General features: G+C 54.1%; 2 protein-coding genes and 1 long non-coding RNA gene across 11 annotated transcripts in view; 2 read left to right on the top strand and 1 right to left on the bottom strand.

Moving 5' to 3' along the window:
- Window positions 1-14,398, top strand: part of LOC143661932 (uncharacterized) — a 30,140-nt gene extending 15,742 nt beyond the window's left edge. For 2 of the 3 annotated variants that reach the window (XR_013165007.1, XR_013165006.1), the window contains one exon: window positions 8,795-10,042. The gene's annotated coding sequence lies outside the window, so the exon portion shown is untranslated. Of the gene's footprint in view, window positions 1-8,794; window positions 10,043-13,832 lie in introns of those variants that run through there. The other variant, XR_013165008.1, reaches the window with a different exon arrangement.
- Window positions 1-16,538, bottom strand: part of MBP (myelin basic protein) — a 104,295-nt gene extending 87,757 nt beyond the window's left edge. For 3 of the 4 annotated variants that reach the window (XM_077135195.1, XM_077135192.1, XM_077135194.1), the window contains exons 1-2: window positions 15,750-15,937; window positions 185-260 (exon numbers count right to left, since the gene is read on the bottom strand). In XM_077135195.1, coding sequence (XP_076991310.1) covers window positions 185-235 — 51 coding nt within the window. In that variant the 5' untranslated portion in view covers window positions 236-260; window positions 15,750-15,937. Of the gene's footprint in view, window positions 1-184; window positions 261-15,749; window positions 15,938-16,518 lie in introns of those variants that run through there. The other variant, XM_077135193.1, reaches the window with a different exon arrangement.
- LOC143661934 (uncharacterized) lies at window positions 15,050-20,056 on the top strand. Of its 4 annotated transcripts, none has more exons than XR_013165010.1 (7): window positions 15,050-15,149; window positions 16,578-16,721; window positions 16,911-17,100; window positions 17,848-17,910; window positions 18,029-18,134; window positions 18,638-18,673; window positions 19,146-20,056. It is a non-coding gene; the product is annotated as an uncharacterized LOC143661934 (long non-coding RNA). The 4 variants fall into 4 exon arrangements; XR_013165011.1 differs by having other exon boundaries at window positions 18,633-18,673; XR_013165012.1 differs by lacking the exon at window positions 18,638-18,673.
- The last annotated feature ends 566 nt before the right edge of the window (window positions 20,057-20,622 follow it).

The raw sequence follows: 20,622 nt of genomic DNA, 5'->3' as shown, positions 1-20,622 counted from the left end.
CTAACTGTTGACCTGCCATATTCCTGAATGAGCTAATTACAAGGACGCAGCTTCCAGCCAGCTGCCGTCGCTAAAACCCAGGTTTTCCTCCCATTACATATCAAGGGGCTGGGTTTAAACAACACAAATTAAGCATGCATTTTTAAGGCCCAATTGTGTTTTTAAAGTTCGGCTCACTCCTTACCTTGTTGGCTCTCTCAGCAACCAGCTGGCGCTTTCCTGCGTGGTTTCCCATTGCGAACTAATCAGCTCTTCAGAAGCTAGAAGGGAAAAAGAAGGTATTTTAAAGCTGGTATTTTTTAGAGGTTTTTAAGTTGCTTTTCAATCATAACAATCCTGGGAGACAAGAGGAAAAATGAAAGCACCCCAAACTCAAGAGAAGTTGAAAGTCATATTATTAGTAGGCACCCAACCTTTCAATCCCACAGACAGAGCTGGAGGCCAGGACAGCTACCAACTCCCAAATTCTCTTCCTCGACAAACAAAGCAACGGCAGCTCCTGTCAAGGCATCTCGCAGATCACCTGTACCTAAACATATGTGTTTGGGGGGGTGGCTATGCCTCATACACTCAGGGGTAACAGAAGGAGATTGACTGAGAGACCACAAACCGGCAAAGGCAGGAGACGGAGAGTGCTACCAAGTGCTTTAAAGAACCCACGTGAGACAGAAGCAGCAAAAGTCAAGCCCAGGCCTGCGGACTAGAGAGCCCGCAGAATTCGTGGAGAAGATAACGATGGCCAGAAAGAAAATGGTGCTCCTCAAATATTTTAAACAATATTTAGTCAAGTCAACACCACTGGGCGCAGAACAGACTGAAATAACAAAACCCTGGATCAGAATCTTGAATTCATGCACACCTAGTTAGATTTGAAGTACCACTTGCCCGGTCTCTCAGACTAATAGAAGGAAAAAATAATTTAGGTGCATCACTTATGCTAGGGAAATTGGAGCCTGAAATACACAATTCACACACAGGCAGGAAAAGAAAGACAAAAAAAAAAAAAAACCCACGAATAAGCAAAAAACAATGATTTGCGGCAGATTGGTCTTCTGAGGTTCCAGCCCTTCGTCGAGGGGAAAGTTTCCTGACCACCAGCACTTGGGTCGAGCCGCTCCTTGGGGACACAGTCACGAGGCCTGGGCAGCTGCTTCATTCCATCCTCCAGCTCTGCCCCCGTGTTTAGAGAAAGCCTGAGGGCCCGGGAGGGACCAACAACTCAGCCCCTCAACTCATCCTGTAGAGGCCGAGAAACCAACCGCACACCAGAAGCGCCAAATGTCTGAAGCTATTTTCATCCCTTTTCTTCTTTTTTTGCATTTTAGCAAACTGAGAGAGCAAGAGGATAATGTGTCCAGCATGTGGACTGCCTCGCGGAAGCAGCTGTGACTCTGCAGACCCCCTGGGGGTGTGTGGAAGCCTTTGTGAAATAATGGGAAAAGCCGAGGGAGGCGGGATGGGGAGAGAGTTCTAGGGTATTTCAGCACCGCTGCATGCTTCTCAGGGTGAAACTCTGCCCTCGATCAGGTCTCTGGACGGCGACGGGATTCCTGCAACACTTTGAATCGGCCGAGGGCTGTCCGCAGCAGTAAAGGCCACTCAGTGGACTTCCCACGGCAGCAGCCGGGACAGCAGGAGAACGACTTGCTATTAAGTATTTCAATGGTTGCACATGAATACAGTTAATTCCGAGTTTTTACAGTGCAAATCGGACATTTGGGACCTGGGGCTTGATCGTGGCGCTAGCGTGCAAACGAGGGCACGTTGCTCACTTCTGAGCCCCAGTTTCCTGCAGGTCCCACAGTGGAGTTGGGGGGCAGGGACTCTCTCTTCCCGTGCAACCACCCGCTGTCACCAGGTTGCAGAACTGCCCCTCCAGCTCTCCAGCCACGTTTGGCCTCAGCATGTTTCAAAGTCTTCATGTATGTCCCCATACGTGCGTACAGCCCCTCTCAAAGTGACAAGGTCAAGGGAAGGCAAAGGGTGAGCACACCAACCAGCACCGAGAAGCCAGAAGTTACATCACACCCGGAGCCCCGACAGAAGCGCCTGCTTGCCACTGTCAGCAACGGAAGCAAAGGAAGTCTTGCAACCTTCACGCCTTCACGACTACGTAAGTGTTGCAGGCTGGGGGAGGCAAGAAGAGAGAAGAAAAAGTGAACTGGAGCTTCAAGAGGCAGCGACTCCCCAAAACATACAGAGGCATTCAGATGTTAAAATGCTAAACTTGCTATTTCTGAAATATCTTTGAGTGCAATTTTGGAGGCAGTGGAATTACTGTGAAATGCTTTGTTTAAGTAAATTTATGGGGGGATGGATAAAAAAGTACTTCACGTCATTTTCCTAGACCACTAGCTCAGTAGAGGTTATCTTTCAAATCACCTTACATACCCTCCCCAAGCCTTCCAAAAGATAAGGAGACACATCCTCACTGTGCTTGGAGTTCAGCAGATAAGATGTGAGGATCAGATTCACGGTTGCATGGAGTGTGTCGTGTGCCCTCTGCCCTCTGTGTGTGGAGCTTACTAATAATCAGTGTGTGCCTCCCTGTGCCATGCGGCAGCACCCAGATCGCTCTTCACTGTATCTGTAAAAAAACACAACAGATACAGGTCTTCTGGCTTTGCTTTTACAACATGCTGAGGATGGTACACTGTTTTGTTAGTCCATGTTCAAGAAAGTGATCCTAAACTAAATGTTTCTATGGAGATTTCGCAGTGATTTGTGTCATCCCTTGCTGGGAGTTGACTCGTGTCTCCCGCAGGAGCTCAGGCGGGCCCGCAGGAGCTCAGGTTCCCGCCTGGGCCTGGGGTGTGGCCCCATTTCTAGGCAGGACCTTAGGAGACGCTCTTAGCCAAGGTGTCCAGACTGAACATCTGGGGGGGCATCACCCCATCTGGATGGAGTCCTTATAAGCAAAGGAGAATGGACACAGAAGTGGGGGTGGGGGGATAAGCTCCGTCAGCGGAACCCGGAGGAGGGAGGAGAAGACGCTGGCAGGTGATGGAAAAGCCAAAGAGCAAGGTGGCCTGCCCGCTGGAGGCCAGCAAGCTGGGAGGAGGCCAGGCCCTGCTCACCTCTCACACCTTAAAGCCACCCCACTGAGAGGTGTTTGCTCGAGCAGATAGGAAACTAGGTGTTTCTATACATTTTATAATTGAAATATACAAATAACTCTGCAAGCTGGGCACTTTATTCCCACTTCATGGCTGAGAAAAGTAAAGCTTGGAAGACTGACTCTAGCTATGTACACTTTAATGCATCTAGAAATATATTTAGTGAAAAGCAGAGATTAGCTGGATGTTACTTACATTATCAATGTGCGCCATGTGGAAGAAGTGCCCACTAAGCCTGAAGCATCATTTACTTCTAAATTATTAACACAATAAAAAAAAGTGACATCTTCTTCTAACGAGTAGCCCCGAGAAAGTGAATACTAAGAACCTGTTCCTGGTAAATGTGCATGTTCACAGGTGCACAAGATTTAGAGTGAGAATTGTGGATACTTTCTTAGCTCACTACCTAATATCCTGCAAAACCGCTGGGGAAAGCGCATGCAAGGAATTACATGGGTTTTGACTCTGTCTCTGCCAGTCGTTAGTTACTGTGAGGGTTCAGCAAATGATTCATAGCTTCAGACTCTCATGTGTAAAAGCGGAGATGACCATACCTGCAGGGCAGTGTCCTAACACCTGGACTGCCACAGCACGAGGCCTCCTGACACACTTGCCTTCTGCTCCCTTCCTTGGAGGGCGATGGGAGTCCTGGGAAGGGCTTCAGGCAGAAGGCGGCAGCAGGGAGTCCCCTAAGGTCCCAGCATGCTCATCCCTCACATGCATCTTCATTGCGAAAGTCCAACTTTCTTGCAATAAAACGTTTGAATAATACACTGATACATGAGCAGTCAGGCGCCAGAGTCCGGCTGGTTGTTATGGAAGCTGCTCAGAGTGGCTCTTCTCTGTCTGCAACTGCATCAGCATCTCTCTTCGCCGAGGAGAGGGACGGGGAGGCTGGGAGCAACGGCCTGGCCTGGCGCTTGGAAGCAGAGTGCCATGCGAGGTGGGCCCATGCAGCCGTGGGGGCCGGAGGGAGGGGCAGGGGCGCCCAGTCCTAGGCGCAGCCCCTGACCTCTGGGATCGGAGCCCTGGGCCAGGGACCTGTTTCCACAAGTGCTCCAGGTGTTTGCGTGCACGCTCCTGTGCGAGAGCAGCTACCAAGGAACCCGATACTGGAGGGCAAACGAAGCGCCCTCATCCATTCCTGGGTGGCCGTTCAGGTCATCTGGGATGAGGTAGCTTCTCTGGACGCCCGGTTCCTACACCAGGAATCACCGGAAGCCTGTCATTCTTCGAGAAGGCGCGAGGCTCAGTGCCGCCCACTCAGTGAGGATGCAGCACCAGGTTCCTGAGCCACAGGCTGACGCACCAGCTGCCCTGAGGGTGCTTGAGGTGTGGCTGACACCGACCGTCAGCTGATTTTAAGAGGAAATGGCACTCACTGCTGTGGGTGGCCTCAGCCAATCACTGAAGACTCAAGAGCCAAAACTGAGGTTTCCAGAAGACACACATTTGACTCAAGATGCCACAGTGGCTCTACCTGAGGCTGTAGCTGTCCAGTGTGCCCTGCGCATTGTGAACTTGTCAGCCCCACATCTGTATGAGCCAATTTAACACGCACGCTCTCTCTCTCACACATTCACACACACACACACACCACTCCGCTGGTCCTTTCTCTGGAGACCACAGCTGACACAGGATAAAGTCAGAGCTCATCTACGAGGTATGCACAGGCCCTAAGACCCACCACTGCCCGGCGATGGTGCCCTCCTGCCCCATGGCCCCAGGACTGGGTGCTGGGCTGGGCCTCCCACGCGCTTACACACGGGTTAGAGCCCCCAAACCCAACTGGACTCACTCCGATAGGAACCACCCCAGAAGAGGCTACTTCTAGATTTTCTGGAGGTGGGAACCTTTGCCTTGGGGCCATCATTCACAAGCAGGTCTCGCTTTGTTTTCTCCAAATTCTCCAGATTTCACTTGATTAATAGTTCAGATTAATAGTTAAAATAATGGACAAATAATTTTAAAAGAAAACCACAGAACTTCAGAAAAGTGGAGTTTGTGGTGGTAGATCAGGCTGGTATCAGAACAAAGCTGTAAATTTCTGGTTCTGGGCTTCCCAGCTCAAGGGGTGGCTGCAGCCTCTCCCTGTCAAAGGGCACCTTCTTGAAAGAAGTGAGGACTGAACAGCGGTTCGTCGCTGCTGAAGTTAGAGTACCTTTTAAACGTCTGTTGATATGTTCACACGTCTGTGATTGCGTAAGATGTTGAGCAATCACGGAAAGATTTAAAATGCTCGGTGAGAAGCCAGCTCAGTCCTGAAGAAGCCCTCTCTCCCTGCGGCACCCGGCGGCACACAGCGCGGCCACGTGAGGCCTGGGCTCTCGATCAGATGGGGAGGGGATGCACACATGGGGTCCTTTCCTGGGGGGCTGGTCAGATGGGGAGGGGCTGCACACAGGCTTGCACGGGGCCCTTTCCTGGGGGCTCAGCCGCCTCGTCTGTCCGTCTGTCTAAATGAATGAGAACCCACACACGGTCAGTGCTGCCTTCGTGAGCTTCGCAACACACAAGCCCCGAGCCCTGCACCCGGCCGGGAAGCCAGGCAGCAGGAATGGGCGGGGCAGTGGCCCTCGGAGAGGAAGTCCCCGGCCTGAGTCACGGCGGTGGGTGGCGCGAGCACACCCGCTCCTTCAGGCTCCTGGTCAGTTCCTTCCTATCTGTGACCTGGTGATGGCACAACGCCCCTTCCTGGAGGCGCGGGGAGGCAGCTGGGTGCTGCTTCGGGAGACAGAGGTGGGAGGAGCCGAGCAAGCCTGCTCTTTCCCAGGGGCTCGCGGGTCTCCCCTGCCCCGAGCACCAATCGCGCCCCACAGCGACCAGGCCTGCAGTGACCACAGCGTCCCCGTGGCCAGACCCAGGATTCAAGTGGACAAGCCACGGCGGTGTCCGCGCATTTCCATCCCAAGCGCAGCTGCAGGGCGTGGAGCCCCCTTCTCAGGCGCAGGTTTCCCCGTGGCCGAGGCCTGAAGAGCGATCGTCTGCACCCCTCTAAAATAACCCCATCTCTCTGCAGGGGCAGAGGGCACCTGAGCCCCAGGACTGCTGACGTCAGCTCCCAGGTCTGAACCCGGGAAGAGAAGGCCTGCCCTGGCCGCTGGCCACCTGGCTGCAGGGTCGCTCAGGCTGTCCCCGGTGCCTCCGGGCTGCTGGCTGGCAAGCCCCACGTCCTCACCAGCCCCCTGTTTCTGAAGACAAAGCGGGCGCAGGAAGGGTGCTAGTGTGCGACAATGACACAGAAAGGAAAGAGACAGAGCATTCGGAGCAAGGGCGGTAGGCGATGAGAAGAGCTCTGGACTCAAGCTAGGAAGCCCGAGAGCTGACATGCACGCCGCAGAGCGTTCCAGAAGGCGCGTCTGCTTTAACCCTGAGGCCGTGTGAGGATGAGGAGCTGCCATCGCCCTCCCGGGGCTGCACACGAGCAAACTCCCACACTCCTGAGATAAAGCAAGGTACATGTGGACAAGTGCCAGGCTGGCCCGGGCGGAGGAGCTGCCCGCCCGCCTCTGCCCGCAGGGCCCGTCCAGGACTGCGGAGGCAGCGCTGTGGGGCCTCCATTTGCCATCAGGGACTCGCAGTCACAGGGCCTCTCCGGGCACTCAGGCGCACGTGCACTAAGGAAAAGCGCTCCCCTGGGGCCTGGAGGGCGTTTACTCCTCCTGCGCTCCCTACCTTCTCATGTCTGTTCCCAGGCCTGAGGACACATTAATGACAACTTCATCTACAACAACCGTCCTTGGTTCATTTCTTCTGGCACAAAAACCGTCAGAGTAAAACAAATACTGAAGCCTTACAGGAAACATCCAGTACCCTGTTAAATTGTGCTATTGAAAAAACAGTGCTTAAATGAGTAATTCAGTAACAGGCAGAGCACATGAACACAAGACTGCCCCAAAGCTTGCATTTTGAGGAACTTGAACTTTTCAAATGCTTTCTGTATGCCATTTAATTTCTAAGTGGTATCTTTAAAGCCAGGAAAAATGAATATCCCTTCAAAAGGCAATGATTTATTACTCCTAGGTTGAAGCTTGTAATTTTTATTGCTCCATCAAAATCGAGATTGTCTGGGAATGTCTTTTACAGAAAAACAAAGGATATGGTTGAAAATGCAGATATCACTCTATTGTGACTTAACTGTTAACTGGTAATTCATAATCACACTGAAATTATAATGAAGTGTCTGAATTACTTATGCTTCTCCCAAATTATAACATCTGGGGATAAATAATTTTCTTTGATCCCAATCACAGGATTTAAAGCAGGGCTGGAAAACATCCAAAGACAGAACAGACTTACAAGACAAAAGAGCGTGATGAGAGGGGAAGAGACTGGAAGGGGTGGAAATCCTAAATTCAGTCTCCACTCCACGTTCCCCACAGCACCTTTTGGGGTCACAGGAGGAATCCTTGCACTGGGGAGCACATTTGGCTGAACAGTGTGTGCCCTAAGGGGGCCGGCTTGGCCCTGAGGAGGAGGGGGCAGGTGGACAGCAGGGAGCTGGGAGTGGGGAGTGGGGGGCAGGAGACGAGGCCTTGGAGCCCGCAGCCTGAGGGGTGTCCTGGGGTGGGGGGGACCCTGAAAACCAGCTTCAGAAGGAACAAAGGACACTGCAAAAGCGAGGTGCCCGCTGGCCCTGCTGCTCCGTGCAGACGCAAGCATGGTGACAGCAGGGCTCCGGGCCCAAAGCAGGGCGTAAAGTCAGTCTGTGGCGCGAACCCTGCCTCCGCCTGGGCACCCAAGGAAACCCTAAAGCCCGAAAGCCAAGGGAACAAGGCGGCGCCCGTGGACGGTGGAGGAGCCCAGGGGAGCCTTGAAAGCGCGTGGACAGGCGGAGGAAGCCCGGGCCAGCCTCCGCCCTCCCGGCGCAGGCCCCGCAGGAGGAAGGACCGGGTCGGCCGGCGGGATTGGGAGGGAAAGCGCACACATGCCTCAGTAGAGTGCGACCCCGTTACAACGGGCCGGGCCGGGACAACCCCCTCCAGGCGGAAGGTCCTTAGGAGCGGATTACTTTTCTCACAGTCCTGCCTGAATCGACCCCTGGGCGCACCTGGCGAGGGTGTCCTCGGAGGCGAGGGGCTCCCGTGCACTGGCGCAGGCCCGGGGCGCAGGGACGCAGGGGCGCACGCGAAGCCAAGCCCGGGGCGGAGTCTCAGCGCGGCCGGTTCAGCCTGTGCGGAAGCACACGCTGGGGCCTTTTCTGTCTTCTGTCTCCGAGAGCAAATGGTTTTTGTTTTTTGAAATTGAATGCAGGTGTCTCTTCACATTCAAGCTTACTGCAGGTTCCAGTAGCACAAGGTACGCTGGTGTTCCCAAATCTTCATGCTTTTTTTCTTATTGTTCTTTAGTATTAGGACGATTTCCTAATGTAGCTTTAAGCTGACATCTCACTGCACTTTCAGAAAGGCTGAGTGCATCGTCTATGCACCCTTCCCATAACAATTTCCTAGCCACCAGCTAAATGAATAAGGCTAGCTTTCAATATCTGGTTTGAATCCTTCTCTCTGCAAAATAAGTCTTGGCATATGAAAATAATGATGAAATAAAAGAATCACCATCTGCCTTTTAAAACCACAGTACCTTTCATACAGCACTACGGCAATACAAAATGATATTTTGAAGCTACACACGCATCACGTCTGTTCCTGAAATATAATCTATCCTCTTTTTATCTGTAGGAAGACAACTGCAGCTGCTGTTTACACTTCATAAATCCTTGGTCTCAAGCTATTCCAAGGCTATTGCATTTTCAGACATCTGAGAGAACTGGAATAAAATCAACCAAACACACCGTCACCCCCATAGAAGCAGGAGAACTCTGGCTCCGCTCCTGAAACATGTAAGGGTCATTCTTCGGTTATTTTATTAAATTGCTGCTTTAGTTTACCTGAACTTAGTTAAGGCAACATGCTACTCTGAACAAACCATGTCTTAGCTCTGTAAAAGGCTTCTGACTGGTAGGGACTACTTCCGTAAAACCCTGGCCCTGCTGTATAACGAAGGGGATGCTAGGGTTAGAATTAGTGAAACCCACCAGCCATTTATGCAAAAAACATTAAGAATTGCCTGTGAACCAAACTCTCCACTCTGCACTATGGCAGATGCTAAGAAGAATAAAACATACCTTGAAGTTTTCCAAAGGGAGGGCCTAGGAGAACACTTAAGCTCCTTATAAACAAAATTCTACCCACACTGGGGAAGAGGGCCACCGTTATCATAGGTGCGGGGAAAGCAGGCAGCCTGGAAACAAAGATAAGGGGGCAAGTCCAGGGACAGGCAGTGCAGGGAGTATTCTAGAGCGTGCAGACGAGCCATCAGCCAGAGCCCAACAGCACCAGAGCAAAACTTTAAAACACATCACCCGCTGTCAGGAGTGTTGAGCGTCCCTTCCCTCTGGGGGCAGTGCTTCCCTTCAGACACCCCACATCGCAGCGCATTTAGTGAATGGTTCGCCTTGGGAAGCTTATTTGTGGACTTGTGAGCTCCCTAACCACAACAGAGGCACCGTAAGGGCAAAAATGATGTCTGCTTTATCTTGGTCTGCCCTGAGATGCACCGCAAAGGGTTCTAAACCCTGGAAGGGTTTCTAAACATTAATCGTGCTTTCCCTTTATTTGGGAGCCCACAACAGCCCTATGACTTTTGCTCTGACAGTAAATGGAACAAATTGAACACAAAAAACAAAATCCAGGTTTGAACCTGGAGGAAGAACGTGAGGGCATACACAAATATGCCTTCTCAGACAGACAAGCAAGTCCGGAAACAAGCATTACCTTCCAAATGTGGGGGCAGCATCGAAAACAAATGGTCCAATTAAAAAGGTGCCGTTATTATAAGAGCCATTCTTTCCAGCGTAAGGTCTCTTTATCAGTGAAGCGGAAGGAACTTCTCGATCACGTGACGCCCGTGCTCGTGGGCAGGTGCACGAGTGCACAGGTGCTCTTATGTCCACCTGGGGGTACCCACGGCCCCTGGGCGCCCCGCCCCTTCTCCCACTCAGGGCACTGCCTCTCAGATTTTACCTGCGAGCTCATTAAATGCATTTTCCTGGGCCTGGGCCCTAGACAGTGGTAAATTGAGGTCCGGGGCCCCTGCGTCTCACATGCGTTCTCCAGGGCACGGAAGCAGGGGGGACACCCCAGGACCGCGCCCTCGCCAGGGGACCCCTGGCTGGGGGCGGGCGCCTAGCTGGCTCTGTTCTGCGGTGCTCAGCTTGAGGCCTCCCGGGCTGACTCTGGGGGAAGGGCGAGTCCGTCCTTCTCCCTCAGTGGGCGGCTGGCCGCCCTGTGCTGCCCTGGCTGGAGAAGCCTTCCTCGCGCTTCCCCTGTCCTCTGGCCCCCCGCAGCCCGGGCAGATGCTCCTCGGGGAAGATGGCGCAGGATTTGGCAGGGCTCTTGGGCCAAGACCGCCAAGGGCAGGCTGCACGCCCCAAATCAGCACAGTCCATCCGCGGTTCTCGGTTCACCCCCTCCCTTTGACAAAAATCTGCCCACTTCTACCCTTCCACCCAACTGTCACACAATAAGGGAAATCCAGCTCCAGCCCAGCGGGCTGCTCCATTCTCTGAAATACATACATTTCCAGAAAGCAGAATTAAAGGGAAGCAGTCACAGCAGTGACTCAAACACTCTCTGCACGGGGTCAGTCTGACGAGGGCAGGATTTGTGGGAAGTCTCAGAGCAGTGTCCAGCCTGGGCCGGTGGTTAGGAGGGGAGCCTGGGGTGAGGCTGGAGCCCCTGCCTGCTTGGCACCCACCTGTGCCTCGGCTGTCAGCTACAAAGCCCGGAGCGCTTTCTGCGGTGCCCTGTCGTTGTGGATAACAGCGCTCGGTAAATGTGAGGCACAGCTGAATTCACACTCATCCCTGCAGAAGTAGTAACCAAAGCTTCAAGAGAGCCAGGACTGAAGAGAGACTACTGATCAAGTGAATGCTAAAGTAAAAATAAAATCAAGTTCAACTTCACTTTCAAAAGAGAAGTCAAGGGTGGTGCCACGGTGGCTCAGGGGCAGAGTTCTCGCCTGCCATGTCAGAGACCCAGGTTCATTTCCCATGCGAAAAAAAAAGAGAAGTCAACACCAGTAATTATTTGTAAATGGTTTTAAAATTGGGATGATAGCCACCAAAGCCTTAATTACAAAATAAAACAGAATCAATGTACTTTTGACACCATTTCATTTAATAAAGCTTACTAGCTGTTTCAACTACTTTTGCAGTTTAAAATTTGCGACACCAAACAAAGAGAAGCTTTACATCCAAAAGAAAAATACTCAAGAGCTGTGACCAGAGACCAGCTTCCTGTGGGAGAGCCGTGGCCCCCGGCCTCTGACAAACCTCCGCCCTTTGGGAAAGCAGCACCTCCTGTCCCTTCTGCCGGCCACGCAGCCCCTCAGAGCAGTGGCCCTGTCCACAGTGTGTGCCACATCAGCATTAGAAGAAACGTGGACAGTTTTGAATACTGCTGCATCTGCTTTGAACTTAGCGGAGCTCTGCGCCAGGCCTGCCTGGGAGGACACAGCGTGGGTGCCCAGGCCACTGGCACTCGCAACCTCTGTGTGCCAGGAGGGCAGCCCACACCTGTCCCTGCGACGGAGGGGCGTTGGGCACGAGGGTGACGGCGGGGGGGATCCAGGGCCGAGAAGGCCAGCGCGGACATCGCTGCCGCCCTCAGGGCCTCTGTGGTACCAGACGCAGGCCAGTAAGCCTCGGTGCCAGCACCAAACATGGCGAAGACGTGGAGAAACCGGCTCCCGTTGCTGGTGGGAATGCAAAATGGTGCAGCCCTCTGGAAAGCAGTTTGGCAATTTCTTGTAAAATTAAACATTTGCCTGCCCTATGGTCCAGTAGTTGCTCTCTTGGGCATTTTTCCCAGAGACACAGAAACTTACTACGTTCATGCAAAAACCTGTATGCAAGTGCTCAGCACAGCTTTATTTGCAAAAAGCGGAAATGTGAAACAATCCAATGCCCTTCAAAGGGTGATTACTAGGGATCCTACTCAGCAATGAAAAAATAGACAACTATAAATACACAAAACGGCTTGGCTGGATCTCAAGGGAATCAGGCTCTGTGTAAAGAGACGATCTTGAAACACTGCATATTGCATGATTCCGTTTAACAAGCATTCTTGAAATGACAACACTTAAGAATTGAGGAACAGACTAGTGGCTGCCAGGGCCTCAGCAGGGAGGTCAGAAAGCGGCTGCAGCTATGACAGGGTGGCATGAGGGCTCCCTGTGATGAAACTGTCCTGTAACCTGACTGGACAAGAGCCACAAGAAACTGTCCGAGTGATAAAACGATGCAGAACCAGACACACGCACACACACAAACACACACGCACACATGTGAAACCAATGGCATCCGAATTAGACTGACGGATCCTATCAAAGTTAGCTTCCTGGTTGTTGTTTTTGCAGGATGACAGCACTGGGTGAAACAAGGGGAAAGGTACACAGGGCACTGCCTTATGTCTTTCAACCACATGTCAAGCCACTACTATCTCGAAATGAAAAGTTTTTAAAAATTACTTCAGGGAACATCCTTTGTAGATGTCTTTTTATGCACGCAGACCAGATTTTCCCCAGAGGGCATTCTTAGGTGTGGGACTGCCGGGCCCTAGCGTAGCCTTCTTCAGCGTTCCTCGATTATTCTCTGAAGGTGTTGTCCCTGGTCACACTCCTCTCCCGCGAACCTGAGTTCTCACTCCTCCACGTCTTCTCCAATACTTGGCACATCAGAAGCAAGCCGTTTGCAGGTTTGAGGAACGTGTTTTCATTTCAATCCCTGGACTCCTAGTGGGAACGACACCTGACTTTCCCCCGTTGACTAGCCCACTGAGCTTTCCCTTCTAGACCAGTCTGTTCACCAGCACATCTTTCTTTGGGGTCACTTGTTTAACACTGTTGATTTTTAAGATTTTTTTGGATATATTCCATATCCTCACCATGCGTCTGTTCAGCCTTATTTTCCTGGCACCCATCTAGTTTTCATCCCGTCACTTACAGGCCTACTCAGTGCTAACTGCGTAGACCACGATTTGAGAATCAACATAACTAATTGTTATGTTTGAATGCTAACAATTGCTGCTCTGAGCCGCTCCTGGTAGGCTTGCCACATCGCTGCCAGTTGTCATGTGTTACAACCAGAGGGAAATTCTGCTTGCGGACAGCACGTGCAGCCGGGCTGCCCTGCCCGCCCGCCTTTCCCCACTGAGGCAAAGCCCACCCCTGGCACCACAGTCCTTCACCTCCAGCCCCTACAGGCTCTGCCTCTCTGGGGGTCCCTGACTGATGCCGACCTCAGCAGTGTTTCCCAGGTGCTTTTTTGCTCCATTAAACAGCGGCTGGGGCCGCTGGCACCAGGCCTGAGTTAAGCTCCCTTAAGTACTGCTTCCTGGCTGTTAATTAAAAATTATACGGAGAGTAAGGGGAATACTTTCTTTTGTTCTTTATTGACAAGGAAGGACACTAAGGAGAGGATGAGGGACTCAGACAGGGGACAGGGCCTTTCGGGTCCAGTCATCTGGAAGGAGACGCTTTTATCGGGCAGGGCCACTCATTAACGGTGGCATTTAAATGAGAAAGAGAAACAGAGGGGACGGGGGTGGGGTGGGGGGTAGGTCCTCCCCCACGGCAGAGGCGGCAGCGGGGTGGCTGGACACAACTCCCCCCGCCCTGGAATTCTGCTCTGCTTCTAACTGATCCTGTGTCTTGTAGGTAAGGTAATCACCATCTCTGTGCCTCAGTATCCCCCTGTGTAAAAACAAGAGGATCTTAAAAGGGTAACTGTCACAACAAGTGAGGATGTCACAGCGCAGCCAGGACTATTGAATAAAGTGATGCAGAGGGCGCAGGGCCCTGCCAGTGCCATGCGGACACAGATCGGGCAGAGGGGCGGCGGCAAAACCTGAAACGTGCTAAACTTTTAAAGAATTCGGAGACTCGCTAAAGAGCAAACAAAATGACCTTCAGTTAACATTTAAAATGTCAGAAATAGGAAAAGCCCCAGAAAGGTTGATCTCAATTCTTTTTCAGCTTTTACTGAATTCCTTTGATTGCGCAGATAGTGAGCGCCAACATTTGACCAGGAAGCAGAAGCCCAGGTTCAAAATCATGACAGAGCAAGTAAATACCAACTTGTAAGACAAGGAACTTATCTTTGATTTTCTTATCTTAGGGCAGACAGAAATGTAGTACTTTAGAAAGATTTTCCAAATAGATTTGAACCAAATTGTATTTCTTTTAAACAAGTTAATAAAAATAGCCATTTCAGAACAGTTAATTCCTTGGGAATTAACCATTATTGAACAATAAATTTTAACTTGATTTTTTATAGATAAAAGACTATTTTTATCTTACTTAACCCCCCTGCAGTTCCTCCTTGGCTGGTGGGAGCTCGCCTGCCAGGCTGGGTGGGGTGCTGTGGCAGCCCAGCTCCTCCCAGGCCCTCCACAAGGGTCCCTCTGCTCCTTGGGGACTGTCCTGTCCCTACCCAGTGTCACCCGGCTTTCCCCCTCCACAAACTCAAAGATAAACGGAGCACATGCTGCTTCTCCCACGGTGGCCCTTGGAAAACGGAGAGCAGGCCCCAGGAGTTCCAGAGTCTAAGTGAGACCCTTCCCGGCCCCAAAGAAACACGTTTCCACTCCCACTCGGCCTCCGGGGCAGAGGGCTGGAGCAGGCCGAGTCAGAGAAGCCCAGAGGGCCTGGTGCCACCCGTGTCCCAGAGAGACAACTTCAGGCGCCCGTGAGCACCGGCATAGGCAGCAGAGGGGCGGCCCTGTCCGGGAGGTGAGGGCAGCGACGCAGGGTCGGGCGGGAGGTGGGCGGCAGGTGGGCGGCAGGAGGCAGGGGGCGGGCGGGGGCCCTGGGCGGGGCGCATGGGCCGCCCGTAGGTTGCAGGTGGCGGGGCGGGACGCAGGGGCTGAGACCGGCGGGCGGAGGCGGAAGCGCAGGGCCAAGTCGCTGGTCGCCGCGCTCGCTGCTCGCAGGGAGACCGTGCTCGGCTCTCGGGAGGGCGCGGGGCCCGGCCAGGTGAGCCATTCCAAAGCGCCAAAGGCAGGCGGCCCTCCTGCCTGCCCCACGCAGCCCGGTGGCCGCGGGCTGAGCGCGGCCTGGAGACCGTTGTCACCTCCCCCCGCCCCAAACCGAGACTCCTCCCCGCGCGCCGCCGCCGCCCGCTCCCCGCTTAGGCCTCGCGGGGTCCCCGCCACCCCAAGACGGCGGACGTGGTCCGGACGCCACCGCGGACTCTGTCAGGGCTTCGGCCCCTTCTGCGGCGTCTACACCCGTGCCCTAGTTCCTCGCAGGGAAGACTCGGATGGGGGTGGGTGGTGAGGGGTGGGAGGGGGCGGGCTCGGGAGGCCGTGGGGCTGCCAACTGCTCCCGTCCCGCCCGCGCGGCCCGGCCACCTGCGCCGCTGCCCGACTGTGCCCCGAGCCCCCTGACCGCGGGGCAGCCGCCCTCGGCTGACACGGGCCAACCCTGCCCACACGCCCCAGAGGAGCTAGGCTCGGGGTTCCCTCACGCTGGTCCCCGAGGTCACCCGGTTCCCCGCACCTCGCGCTCCGAGAAGGGCTCGGGAGACAAAAGGGCCCCCGGCCACCCCGCCCGACCCCGGCGAGGGTCACTCACCCGCGCTGCGCTCGCGGCTCCGAGGCCGAGGGGCCGCGCGGGGGCTGGCGGCTGCCTCCTCCAGGTCCGCGGGCCCCCAGGCGGGCTGGTCTGGGAGTCGCCGCCGCCTCAGCCGCCTGCTTTAGTTGGGAGACGCGGGCCGCCAGGGCCGTAGGCTCGTCCTCGCTGGCGCGCGGCGGGGTGACTGACAGCGCTCTCCGCGGGCCCGGCGCGCACCCGGTCGCCCCGCCCCGCCCCCGCGCCGCTTCCTGGCGGCAGGTAAAGGCCGCCGCCCCCCGGGCCGCCCCTCTTCCCGCCCCAGGCGCGCGGGCCAAAGTGACCCTGTGAGCACACAAGGGTCAGCCCTGGGAGGGGTGGGAGGGCAGCTTTGCCGGTGGACCCCAGCCTTGGAGCCTACCCTCCGAATCGAGCCCCGGCCCCTACCTCCCCGAGGAGGAGTCTCAGAGAGCGTCTCCCCCTCTCCCGGCTCGGCCACCGTGGGGACAAGCACGCCCCCACCGTCCGGATCCGCAGCTCGCACCTGGGGTGCCCGCCGGGAACCTGCTGGGCAGAGCCCGGCCCTGTCCGGACCTGGCGCTCCAGGCCGTTCTCCCACTGACCCTCTGGGAACACCCACTGCTCTGGGGGTGCTGTCGGTATCAAACCCGGGCCTTGCAGTTGCCCCTCTAGAGGCAGGTTGTTCCTGGGTTGAACCTTCACCCACCGGCAGTTCTGCTGGAGAACCAGAGTTTTCCCAAAGGGGGCAAAGAACATACACCGGGGGACCCACCTTCTTCTGGAGCAGAAAGGGCTGGCTGACCCCGAAGTCCCCATGCTTCCTTTTGGTAGGTGGTGTCTGTCCTGCCCTGGTTAAAAGGAAGCCTGCCGTTTGAACGTGAGCCAACTGGACTCAGAGATCTGGAGGGAAACCCTGGTGGGCTCTGTGAGCCTTCCCCTGGACACCTCCCCTGAATTCTTGGTCTCTTGCCGCAGGTGGGTGGGAAAGACAGGAGATGGGGGAGGCCGGGCACTAGGGGAGGCGCTTACCCGGCTCCCGCTTCCCTTCCCTGGCCAGGGAAATGCACCTGGCGCTGTCAGGAGGCCCTCTCAGTTGTGGCCCCAGCAATCTCTTTCGGGGTCTCAGGAACACCCTGCCCAAGCCTGACCCCCCCCCACACACAGGGTCCCCGCAGGTCTGCCACGTCCAAATGCTGACTGCATCAGAATTAGCGAGTGTGTGTGACCTCTCCAGAGTGATAGAAAGCATCGCACGTGATCCTTTCCCGAGAGGAGCTGAAGGTGCTCAGGCTGGAGGCGGGAGGTGAGGAGGACACCAGCTTTTGGGCCTCTGCTACCAGCTCTTCAGTACCTGGTAAGTGGGGTGGGCCTGAGGGACACGGGCCGGGGGTGCCAGGGCCAGTGACATAACCCAACTCCAGTCACTCCCCCCAAACTTCTTAGGCCTGGGGATGGGAACACTGGGCTGTAGCTGGGACGTCTGCTTGGACATTGCAGACAGTTTCTCCCTCCCCCCGAAATGTGTCTCTGGTCGTCTCACAGTGACTCAGAAGAAAGCAACAGAGACTCGTGCCCTGCGAGCCCAGGGAGCTGGGCTTTGGCCCGTGGTGCCAGCTGTAGTCAAGTGGCAACCGGTGTCCTTCCTCTTTATGCCACTTCTGCTAATTTTTCAGTGGTTTAAAGAAATAGGACACCAGCCAGCAGTCACCTCTGTGAGTTTCAGGCCTTCCAACCCTGCCAGTTAAAACTCTTTTCAGAATGTTTATAAACTGCACCATCGCCCTTTGCCGGCCCACACGGATCCTACGAAGAGAGCGTTGAAGGCTCTGTGTGGGCATGAGGAGGTTGGGTTTAGAAGCTTCTCCTCGCCTTGGAAAAGGACCTGGGTCCAGGGCGCCCAGAGAGGCCCCAGGGAGAGTCGAGCTTTATATACAATGACAGCGCGTTTTTTAGCAAAATGACTGAGGTTCATTTGACAAAATGTGATCTTTTCCTCATGCTGAATAAAATTGGAAGGACTCTTGTTGGGAGAAGTAAAGGGTAAATTATCTGAGTCTCGCGTTGCAGACATTTCTAGGGAAACAGTGTAGTCCCTCCCCAGGTCACATAACCAGGGGCCGCGACCTGACCACATCCACGCGCGGAGTCCGGGCTGAAGCGGCAGGTCAAGCAACCTGAGGAGCTTCTAGCGACTTCAGAGCACATGTGCTTTGAGCTCTCCTTATTCTCCTCCATCTGGGAAAGGACTGGGCTCACTTCCACCCCCGGCTTGTGTGTGACAGTGCGCTGGTGACAACGCATTGGACAGGGTCACGGCGATTGCTTCTCCAGAGGGTCCAGGTAACAACTAGAAAGTCCCGACACGGTCACTGAATTCAGGAAGACAAGGTGAGTGACCCCTAGGTGAGGAGACAGGGATGTGAAGCCGTGGTCGGGGCTCAGTGCGCTCGACTGAGCACGTGTGCGCCCAGAAACCCGCTCGCTCCTCGCTGACACGGGAACTCCGGGGTGGGGGGAGGAAAGGAAAGGGGGTTTGTAGGGCCTGTGACGTGGGAAGGAGATTGTTGAAATGATATTTTTATAAACTGTTTTACAAAGTGTATATGTGCGTGTGTGTACCCCTATATGTATAATATTTTTCTTTAACCATAGTCCCATAACTTCATTAATGAAAATAAAAGCCAGCAGCTCTCTGTAGTGATCAGGATCACTCTTTTAATGAACTACAGGGGTATATATTATATATTGTGTATTTGAAAAGAAACTGTACATATGCTCACTAGTAAACACACTGTGGTAGTTAGTTATCCCCGTCAGTTAACTGTGGTTAACTCTGCTATTTGAATTGCTTTTATTTTATTATTATTGTTATTTTTTTTTTGCAAGGGCAGTCACCGGGAATCGAACCCGGGCCTCCGAAATGGCAGGTACCACCACCGTACCACCTTGAATTGCTTTTAAATAATTTTTTTTAATTAAAGATGCTATGGATTTACTGAACACTCATGCATAAATACAGGATTCCCATACACCACCACATTATTAACACCTTGAATTGGATTAGGACATTTGTCACAATTGATGGCAGCACATTTTTATAACTATAATATTAGCTACAGCCCACAATTTAACTTAGGGGCCACCATTTGTGCTGTGCAGTTCCATGGATTCTTAAAAATTGTTTATTCTGCTGCCTTCTGTACAACCTAACATTTTCCCTTTCAACCATCTCAGATATATATTTCTTTTAGAGTTTCTTTATTTTCCAGTTTGCTCCCTGATTATGTATGGGCTGCTTTCCAGTAAACCTCTTACATTCTTTGGGCTGCTTTGCCGCTCCTTTAAGAAGAGGAGTTGGTTTGGCAGTTTGCATTTTCCAAAAGGCCACATCGTCTCCAGGTCCCCAGCTCTTCTTACCTTGTGGGATGTGCTGGGCCTGCTCTCGGGTGCTGCCCCCAGCCTGGGTGAAGCTTGTGGCTGCCCCTGACCCCTGGCCTTCACCTTTTGGACTGATTGCTTTTGGCTCCCCCCCCCACCATCCCTCGAGGAAGACCCCGCAGCCCCGAAGACCCACAGACCCGCAGCCATGCATTCGTTGACAGCCCAGTGGGGACACTCGCTCCCAGCCTGCCCAGCTGCCCAATATGGGTGACAAGACTGCGGAGGGGATGGTGGAGACAGGAGCCTTGAGGGCAAAATTCTGTCCCCACCCCCTGTTCCCTCTACTTCTTATAAAGATGAATTCTGCCTCCAGAAAAGAGATTGTTTTATTTAACTGACAGTTTTACTTACCAAACACTTTACTTTCATTCACTCGTTCATTTATTCCACAGATATTTTTAAGCCCTTAAATGAGACGTGTCCTTCAAGGAACTAAAACCTCTGGTGTGGACAAAACAAGGGGGCAGTGAGCATGACAGGGTGTCAAGAGGGTGAGCTCTGGAGGCCCGGGGACACAGATGGAAGTGGTGAGGCCAGAAGCCTAGGGAAGCTGACCTGCAAGTGGGGGTTTAGATGGATGAATAGGAGTTCTCCAGATGAGAAAGGGTCAGGGCTGGGCTAACTGGCCCAAGGGGCAGCATGTGTGAAGGCAGCCAAGGAGAGCTGCAGGTGCTTGGGAGAGGAGGCAGGGGCCAGAGGTGCAGTCCCCACAGTGCCCACGATGAGAATAGAGGAGTCAGAAGGAAGTTGCTGTGTGCCTGCCTGCCCTATACCGCTCATTACTGCATCTCCCCGGCCAGCGAGGCAGTAAGCCTTTTCCTGTCTCCATCTCATGGGGCAGGAGCAGAAGTCCCAGGGTCACAGCACATGCCAAGATGGTGCAGTGAGTGCGTGGCCAGCAGGCGGCGGTGGGCACCCCATGGGAGAAGCTGGAGCCCCCCTGCCCCAGGCAGTGGGCAGCGGCATTGAGTGGGCGCTGGGGAGGCAGAGAAGGCCAGCTCTGGGCCAAGTGCTAACTCCAGTGACGCCATCGGGGAAAGACAATGAGATGCTCCGGAGGAAGTGAGCAGAAGGGGCCGCACCTGCGGCAGGAGGGGGACACCCCGATTAAAAGTCCCAGGCCAAGGGCTCTCATGACCAGAGGAAGCCATGGAGCAAGCTGCATGGCATCCCGGGAGTGCATTCTAGAAAGTGTGTGCAGCAGTGTGGGGGACCCGAGTGGGGTGCGGCCTGGCTGGGCGGCTGGAGCAGGCAGAGCTGGCCGGAGAGAAGGGGGGTGGGGGGCATATCTGAGCCCAGGGCTGGAGGCCCCAGCCCAGGGGACTGGTGGGCACGGTACTGACGTCGGGTTTTGCTTTGGGTGAGATGAAACTTGAGGGTCGATGAGTGTGGGAAAGTGGAAGCAGGTAGGCCAGCGAGAAGCAGGTAAGCCCAT

The sequence above is a fragment of the Tamandua tetradactyla genome, chromosome 18, assembly GCF_023851605.1.
Source record: "Tamandua tetradactyla isolate mTamTet1 chromosome 18, mTamTet1.pri, whole genome shotgun sequence".
In the NCBI taxonomy this organism is placed as follows: Eukaryota; Metazoa; Chordata; class Mammalia; order Pilosa; family Myrmecophagidae; genus Tamandua; species Tamandua tetradactyla.
Note: the sequence above shows the minus strand (reverse complement) of the source record. Positions and strands in the feature narration are given on the sequence as shown.